The sequence below is a fragment of the Parasteatoda tepidariorum genome, chromosome 1 (genome assembly GCF_043381705.1).
Source record: "Parasteatoda tepidariorum isolate YZ-2023 chromosome 1, CAS_Ptep_4.0, whole genome shotgun sequence".
NCBI lineage: Eukaryota > Metazoa > Arthropoda > Arachnida > Araneae > Theridiidae > Parasteatoda > Parasteatoda tepidariorum.
Window position 1 is genome coordinate 99,673,320 of NC_092204.1, and position 9,318 is coordinate 99,682,637.

At 37.8% G+C, this 9,318-nt stretch overlaps 1 protein-coding gene across 1 annotated transcript; it reads right to left on the minus strand.

Moving 5' to 3' along the window:
- Positions 1-4,292: 4,292 nt before the first annotated feature.
- On the minus strand, positions 4,293-8,573 carry LOC139426646 (uncharacterized). Its single transcript, XM_071186140.1, has 3 exons — positions 7,689-8,573; positions 5,372-5,615; positions 4,293-4,999 (listed from the first exon to the last, which is right to left on the minus strand). Exons 1-3 carry the CDS (start codon positions 8,571-8,573, stop codon positions 4,293-4,295), a joined length of 1,836 nt encoding a protein of 611 aa, XP_071042241.1.
- Between the last annotated feature and the right edge of the window lie 745 nt (positions 8,574-9,318).

Sequence of the window (9,318 nt, forward strand, 5' to 3'; positions counted from 1 at the left end):
GCCCAAAAAGAAAATATTATCATATACATGAATTTGCCATCATTTTGAATGTGCATTGAAATTTTTTTACGTATAATATGTTAAATAATCTTCATTTTGATTGGTGCATAAGTTCATTTTATCGTATACCCTTTTAACAAATGTTAATCTTTCTTCTTTTTTATCGATAAAAACATGTTTATATCCATATTTGTATTATAACTTGAGGCTATAGAAGAAGGTAGGAAGTAAATATTTAATCTACTGTCACGTACGTACATATCAAAAGATATTAAAATGAAAATGTAGCCAGTATTAATCAAAAGAGTGTTTAGTTGAATAAATATTTGCAACAGTGTTATGCTGTAGAGACATAATTGTAATTTGAATTGGAATTATTTTATGGTTGGGTAATGTTGTGTTTCGGAGACAAGCAAGCATATTTGAAATTTATTTTCAAAATAAACAAAGACAAATTAAACCCAAATTTGTCTTTTATTTGCTGATGATATTTTGATGTTTTCTATTTCACTTTACTCAATAGTGACACATTAGAATTCCACAGTAATTTTGTATTTTTCCCATCAGCACATTTGTTCTTATTTCCCCCCCCACCCTTTTTTTCTTAAAATAATGCCCATTGGTGTTTTTTAAATGCAAATTTACAACCTTAAGTTGCCGTGCGCAGTATACCTGGGGGCGAGGGGAATTAAATCCTTACCCTAATATAGTATTTTAGTAACAAGTAAGCTATTGATTCAGTTCAGATTTGTTCAGTCATTTGTACATTGACAAATGCATATTTTTGTATCATTTTAAGTGTTAACTTACAGCTTACATAGAAAAAAATCAACCGACGAAGTACAAAGTTAAGCAGCGTTTACTGCGCTGATAAAGTTACCGACTTGAGCTTAAAATTACCTAATTTTGGTCCCGCAGTGGACTGATCGTTAAGGCAAGGTTCCCAGCAGATCACCGAAGTCAAGCATCACTGGCTATGGTCAGTGTGCAGGTGGGTGACCACTTGGATCAGTCTGCGTAGGGACCGAGGGTGTGCGGTATTGGTCCTCGTTAAACTGTTCTACCGTAAAGTGCTCGACTTCTCGTGCAGGTCGTTGGGCTACCGAAGCGGGGGTGCCATCCACCCCGCAGAGGATCAAAATTGTGATGGCATGTCTTCGGATCATCCTCCGGGATGTTTCCCAGACCGTCGCCAATAGCCCATTGTGCAGCTCTAGTGCGACGTAAATTAACAACAACTACCTAATTTTGCCCCATTTACTACCAAACAACATGGTAATAAAAACCATATTTTATAGTTGATTTAACCATAAAGTCAAAGAGCATCGATAAAGTTAACCCTGATTTTTGGTGCTACCACAGAGACAGAAACGTGGTAAATTTGACCATATTATGTGCTTTATACCATGTTTCTTTTTTCTCAGTGTAAGTAAAACTAAGTTGATTAATAATAAAAACAACAAAGTAAACGGTAGAGGTTTTTGTTTGCGATTTCATGAAATTGCTATTTCAGAGACATCTTCTACTTTACTTTTAACTAAAGAAAAGAAAAGAAAGTCTACTAGGATGTAAGGGAATCTATGATTTAACACAGTCATATAGCAAATATATTGTATAAATAGACGTCCTTTCTTACTAGCTTGCAAAAAGCGTATATATATTTTTAGTGTTCCAAAATTGGAAAACTATTTGCTCATATAAACTTACTAGCTGTACCCTGCGTGCGTTGCAACGCTTTCAGTTTGAATTTTAATTTATGTATTTAGGTGTTTAAATGAGATTTCCGATTATGGTTTGAAATGAGAATTTTATTTAATGGTGAAAAAATCCGTGATAGTCAAAGCAGTTACTTCTCTAGGATATCGTTAGTGCATTTTCAGACAGACATGTATGGTGATGCACACGGACCATAAAACATATTTTGAGAGATGGTCATAAATAAGACTGGATCAATGGCGACATCAGGTATTTCTGCTGATATGAGCTGACCAATTTGGCATGGCGTGATTTTTTCAATAGGCTGGCAATCCTCATTTTTGCCATTCAATAGGATACCTCAAACACCGTGTCTCTCCAAAAACATGACGCTTTGCAATGAAACCAAGTATAGAGCTTAATATTTGTTTTAACTCACGCGCGGTAATATCATGAAGATCAGATGATGTTTGCATAGGTTACAAAAGCTCTGTAATTTCAGCTCAAGCAGGATTGCATGTGAATGTAATAAATAACTTTGGCTGCCCATATGCACACCGATACTTGTAGCACCGAATTAAGTCATTTAGAAACACGAATATACCGACATATATTCGCCAAGAAAAGTTTCAATTGATTTGATTGACTCGATAACAACGTTGATAATGTGTCAGTTGGCGACTTTAAATCTGGTAGTTTAACTTTTCCACCAGAACAGCAAATTCCAGCTGTTTCATTCTTAAATTTGAGAGCACTACAAAACACAGATAAATGATCCATTTTTTTAATGATAACTTGGATAGGGAATATAATTAGTTATTGGATAATAGTCAAATACTCTAAGATTTAAACCAGCATATTGGCGGCGTTTGAATAGAGAAGAGAGTTTTCTATCGTTTTCTATTCTTAATTCTTGTTTTGATGATTCAGATAATCGGGCTTGAGCAATGTATTTTAAATCGGTAACTTGTCTTGCTTACCGTTGCTGAGATGTTTCAGAGGAATGGGCGAATGGGCTTGAGAGGTGTGCAGTTGATCGATAACCAGTTTTGCTTGCTGTTGCTCAGATGTTTCAGATTTTGTATATAATTGTTGTCAGAGATGTACTTAATTGGTGAAAAAAATTTCGCAATTTCCCGGCTAGTTATAATCAGGTTTATTCAATTGCTTTTGAATAAACAATGTTTTTTGTTTTACCGTTTGGAGCTTACACGAATAAATAGGAAGGTCTTCCGACACGTGAGCAGGCCACATAGAGCTGTCCGTGGGAGAAGCATGGATTTTTCAAATTCAGACCACATACTTGTAGTGACTGTACTTGGGCTTTGTTGATGGTCATGGCAAAAGCAAGTCGCACCAGAGACTGCAAACGTTAGAATTCAGATGACATATCTGTGGGGGTTATTGGAATACGCGGTAGCAGAACATCTTCTCCTTTAAATTTGCCATTTAGAATTTTAGCTTCGAGGATATTGGTCATTATTCTTTTCACTGAAAGACGCGTACCGTTTCAAAGTCTTGGTGGGTTGATGTTTCGAAAGAGTATGATAGGTACTCCCGTTTTCAATGTTAAAACGTGCGGTGGCATACCTGGCAAATCAAGTGAATTAAGAAATTCAGTTGGGTAGTTTACAACATCGGTTTGAATTATTACAGTATCGATGGATTTATATGTTCTTGCAGAACCTGGAATTTCCTTTAGAATGTGGTTATTGATGTCATGTACATCGCTATTTCTTGCTGCTAACATAGCACGTTCACTGATTCACTGAAGAGTTTTGTAATTTTGAGAGATATTTGGAAAAACGTTGTGAAAAAGTTCATCGACGGATGAAATAATTTTACAGAAGTCTACTGGCAGTGTAATGCTTTGGGTGGATTTATCTATTGCCATCATTCCATTACCAATATCCAACAATTTCTTTGCAAAACGTTCGGATGATGCATCATGCTGTAGTTGAACACGCATGTTGATCTTTAAGTAATTTTTGTGCAAGTTGCCACAACGCTGATGATTTGAGACATGCATGAAGTTCATCTGCAGGAGTTGAACGTGGAATTACTGATAGAGTTTGCCGGAAATCACCAGTAAATAAAATAAGTGTGCCGCCGAAAAGTTGTTCATTTTCTCTCAAATCACTTAGTGTATGATGAAGCGCTTCTAATGCCTTTCTGTGTGCCATAGCGCATTCGTCCCAAATTATAAGTTGGCATGATTGTAGTATTTTAACCATTACAGAATTTTCCTTGATATTGCATGTGGGTGTTTCAGTGAATTGCATATTTAAATGTAATTTAAGTGCTGAATGCGCTATTTGGCTACCACCCAAAAGAGTTGCCGCAATTCCAGAGGATGCCAAAGCCAATGCAGTTTTGTTATGTGATCGTATTGTTCCAAGGATAAGGGAAATTAGAAATGTTTTAACTGTTCCTCCAGGAGCATCTAAGAAAAACAATCCACCGCTTCGATTTGTAACAGCTGTCATAATCTTATCGCATGCTTGTTATGTCGCTTAGTTTATCGACATCAAAATGCGTTTGTCGTAGAAAATTACGATAGAAAAGATTGTTTGAACATGGATTTGGCGCAGGAATTCCTATTCTAACAGTGTTCTATTGAAGATTGTTAAACATATGTCTTCGATTGAAATTAAAGCCTCATTATGTACGTCTGGAGAGAACTGAATGTGCGGATTTCGTTTTGTTGCACGTAAGCGATGTAGTATGTCTTCACTCATATTGTCTTCGTATTTTTCCCAAAGATCCTTTGGATTTGATGGAAAGCACATAGTTAATATTATTGAAAATAACGTGCGTATTTTCTGTGGTCGAGCAGTATTAGATGCATCAGCCATTGAAGCTTCCCAATGTGATTCGTTTTCAAGAAAATTACATTTTCGGCAAGCTTCGCGATAAGTGACACATACTTCATGGTTTACTGTTCTTAATTCTTGAAACGATGTCGGTCCTCTCACATTGACTAATAGTAATCGTAAGTGAAAGCATTCTGCATTGTTAGGGTGGATGGTGTAGAGACGACCTAATGCGTCAGTTGAATATAAATTGGGATGCCCTTCAACTGGTTTACCTTGCTTTCTACGTTGAAAATGTTTCGAAGAAACACTCCGTGTGTAGTATGTTGGCACCTCACAGTAAAGAAGCGTCTTTGCAAATGCGGCATTCCTGCACAAAGAGAAAAATACCGTCAACGTTGTTTGTGGTGGTGACAATGCTCTTGAACTGGCATTTTCTGCTGTAAAGTAAAATCGCTGTCCATTTTCAAGGTGTACTGCCAAATGAAGAACTGTTGGATGTCGTTCATGAATTGGAAATGATAAAATGCGTCAGACTGCTACATTGCTACTAATGTAGCGTCCCAGTTGATATTGATTGATTTCATCGACTGTTGAAGTAGTATTTTCTAATCCTAAAACTGTCATGTAGCTTCCTTTATTTGCATATTTACAAATATATTTGATCGCTTTCACCGAATTACAATTTTCGACATTGATGTGTGCTTTGTACGTTTTCGAGAGCACCGGTAAATAGGGTACAATCCAACGATTATCGACTTCAACATCATTGTTCCGGAATTTTTAAAATGATGGATCTTCCGCCATCTTCTTTAGATCGTCGTCGATAAAGCGGATAGCCGTCGATAAAGCGGAAGCATTACCAGTGATAGTCTCAGCAGTTAGTTCTCTTGGATATCGTTTGGTGCATTTTCCATTGGACATGCAAGGTGAAGGGTTGTTGAGTGATCCACACGGACCATGAATCATATTTTGGATAATGACCTGAAATAAGTCTGAATCAATGGCGACATCAGGTATTTCTGCTGATATGATCTGATCAGTTTGGCATGGTGTGATTTTTTCAATAAGCCAAATCAGAATGTGTGCATGTGACAATCCTCTTTTCTGCCATTCAATAAAGTACATTCAACACCGCGTCTCTCCAAAAACATGGCACTTCACAATGAAATCAAGTAAAGATTTTAATTTTTGTTTGAACACACGTGCGGTAATATCATGACGATCCGATGATGATTGCCCTGGTAACAAAAGCTCTTTAATTTCAACCCAAGCAGGATTGCATGTAAATGAAATAAATAAATCTGGGCGGCCATTTGAGCGATCATATGTCATGGCATCCTGTGAATATTCATACATGTGCCTTGGACTCTCTGTAAATGTAGCCGGCATTACAATCATTTTCCCCAAATCATTAGAATTAACGTTACCATCAATAATTATTGTATCCCGTAAATGAAAGTATTCTTCTGAGCGTAATTTGGTTTGATTTAATTTGCACTGGTGTGCAAAACTTAAGCAACAAGTGGGTTTTCGGCCTTAGCTCCCCAACAAAGTATAAGATAGCCATGAAATTGCAGTATAATATGCTCGTAATTCAGTATAAAGATTATTTGTATGCAAATTTTAGAAATAAAACGTAGTAGGTGATGTCAGTGTACGTAAACCTTGTGGGTCGGCGATCGCAGGCCAAAGTTGTGACAAAAGGATGAAGAGCACCGCAGTTAAAGACATTCGCTGCAAGTGCAAGTGATTTGTTTTGTGAAATATGTCTTCAAGAAATCATTTAGACGACTTTATTCGAGGAAGAATGATTGGGAAGCTTGAGGAGGGGCGAAGTGTGACCAGTGTCGCCAGAGAGTTCGGGATCAACAAAAGTGTTGTTTCTCGTGCTTGGAATGCCTTTAAAACTACTGGTACAGCTGTTCGGAAGGTTGGTGGCGGCCGTCCCAGGAAAACAACACCAAGAGATAACCGTTACATTGTCCTCCAGGCGAAAAGAAACCGTTTTCAGTCAGCGAGCGCCATATCTCAGCAACTGTGTACAGCCACAGAACGACAAGTATCAAGATTTACAGTGGCCAGACGCCTCCACAAAGGTGGCTTATTTGCTAGACGTCCTAAACGCTGCATACTTTTAAAAGTTAGCCATCGGCGGCACCGTTTAGAGTGGGGCAGAGATCACGAAACCTGGACACCTCATCAATGGAGTCCTCTTCACAGATGAGAGTCGTTTTAGTGCTACAAGCGATTCTCAACGTCAGTTGATCTGGAGAGAGGTTGGAGCTAGATTTCATCCCAATAACATCGCGGAAAGAGATCGTTACGGTGGTCCTGGAGTAGTCGTCTGGGGTGGCATTATGTTGAACGGGCGGACTGAGCTTCAGATCTTCGACCGAGGTTCTGTAACTAAAGACCGCTATTGCAATGAGGTAATCCTACCCCATGTGCGTCTGTTCCGAGGGGCCATTGGACCAGACTTATATGGATGACAATGACCTGGCCACACCGTACTGCTAATGCTCAAGAGCTATTGGAAAGTGAAGATATCACACGGATGGATTGGCCAGCTTACTCTCCAGATCTAAATTCCATAGAGCATGTGTGGGATGCATTAGGGAGACGTCTTGCGACGCGACAGTATCCTCCTGATAACGCCCATCAGCTGAACGATGCGTTAAAGAAGGAATGGAGACGTTTACCCCAAGAACTCCTGGATAATATGGTGCTTAGCATGGAGAGACGATGCCAAGCAACAATTATAGTAAGGGGAGGGCATATCCCATACTAGGGAACATCTGCCAGTTGTACTTACTCTTCTTCAGGCAATCATGTGTAACGCCACTATATGTCAAATAAAGCCTTTTTTTGTTCCATACCCTACTTTAAGCTTTATATTCATTTCTGCGCCATTATTCCTTTACCGTCGTTTAAATACAAAATAATGTACATCATATTCAAATTTCATGTCAATCAGATGATTTCTTGTAGAGTTATGACAAAACAAGCACTTGTTGCTTAAGTTTTGCACGCCAGTGTAATATGCAGTAGACGTTCGGTTTCAATTTTCGCATACATATCGACAATGCATTGATGAAATAATTGTCGACATTTTAAGATGTTGTTATCAGCGTTTTGGCGAATCATTAATCTATATGTATAAAAATTCATGGCACTAACTTTCTTATTGGTTTTCTTGCCTGTTTGTGGATTTCTCAATTTTATGTTAAAATGGTATCCATCCTCTCCTTGCCAAAATAAAATTGGATATTGCAATGCATCATAGAATCGATGCGTTTCTGAAACTCTTTGAACGTCACCATTTCTGCGATAAAGAACTATATCGCGGGAGGTAAATTCGTCGTCAACTATAACAACAGCTACCTCGTCCAATGTTGGTGCGTTGTATTTTCCTTTGTGGTGGCCTGCAGGTGTTTTGTCAGCTCTAATAACAACTTTGTAGTTATCGGAAGGCATTTTGTCAAGGGCAGTTCTGAACAGTCTAATTAACTGATTATGTTGATTGAAAAAATTTTGTAATGTAGTAACAATTTCTCGCTTAGTGCCATTGTTTAACTGACAACGTTGATTGACTTGATCATTTGTGTTACCCATGAAATAAATCTGTAGAAATTTATGATCTGCGCCAGGCAATGGAAGAAGTGATCCTGCACGATGATAAATTTGGCCTTGCACTTTGAATGTTGGCATGTAATTCTCGTTCACGATACGTGTAGCACCGACTGAAGTCATTTGGAAACACGAATTGTACCGGCGTATATTCGCCAAAAAATGATTCGTTTGACCTGATAAGAGCGTTGAAAATGGCTCGGCTGGCGACGTTAAATCTGGTGGTTTCACTTTGTCTACAGAACAGCAAATTCCATCTGTTTCATTCTTAAATTTCAGAGCATTACGAAACGTACATAATTGATCCATTTTTCCGATGATGACGCTTGGTTGAAGACTATAGTTGTTTGTCGAATCATAGTGAAATGCGCTGAGATTCAAATCAAAGTATTGGCAGCTTCTGAATAGCGAAGTGCGTTCTCGATCGGCTTTCATTCTGCTTCCCGTTGCTCGGATGTTTCCGACGAACGGGCTTGCGCAGTGCGTAGTTGTTTTGTTATCAGTCTTCTTTCCTGTTGCTCAGATGTTTCTAAGGAACGGGCAAAAGCATTGGGTTCTCGATTAGTTTCTAGTCTTTTTTCTCGTTGCTCCAATGTTTCTGAAACACGGGCAGTTCTCTTTTTGCGCGCTTGAGATGTCGATCGACTAAGAGCGATTCGTTTAGGTGGCATATTTTTGCAATTCTGTTCATATTTTGTAATTATTTTGTTCGTTCTCTCACAAACAAAAAGAAATGACTGTGGTCGCAAATTTGCTAAACCGAAAATTCACGTATTTATTTTAAATAATAAAAATAGCCATAAAAATGAAACAAATAAGAAATATAAAAATTATAAAATTTGAAACAAAAATCTTTTTTTTTTCAAATGAAGGAAATAAAATGAATGAATTCGAATAATAAACAATCTAATAGTTTTCAAATGACAACTGTCACAGCAATGAAATCTTCGAAAACTATATTTAATTGGGTATACTATAGCCTACGTCACAAATCGTGTTATTCCTACTAAATTTAACTAGCAAACAGCATTTTCTGCGAACCTGATTTCTAGCAACAAGTAAAAGCATCAAACGAAGTGTCTTGTTATAAGTCGCTACTCGCCAGGTTGGAATTGTATTAGTCTAGTTCCTTTGGAAATAATTTATATCACCCCCTGAATTTACCAATTGAATTTAGTAA

Coding starts and splice junctions, on each gene's coding strand:
- LOC139426646 (XM_071186140.1), bottom strand. CDS start 8,573: ATGAAAGCCGATCGAGAACGCACTTCGCTATTCAGAAGCTGCCAATAC. Junction 5,616..7,688: donor GCAAGAAAACCAATAAGAAA/GTTAGTGCCATG, acceptor ATTGAATGGCAG/AAAAGAGGATTGTCACATGC. Junction 5,000..5,371: donor AACTGCTGAGACTATCACTG/GTAATGCTTCCG, acceptor GACATCCAACAG/TTCTTCATTTGGCAGTACAC.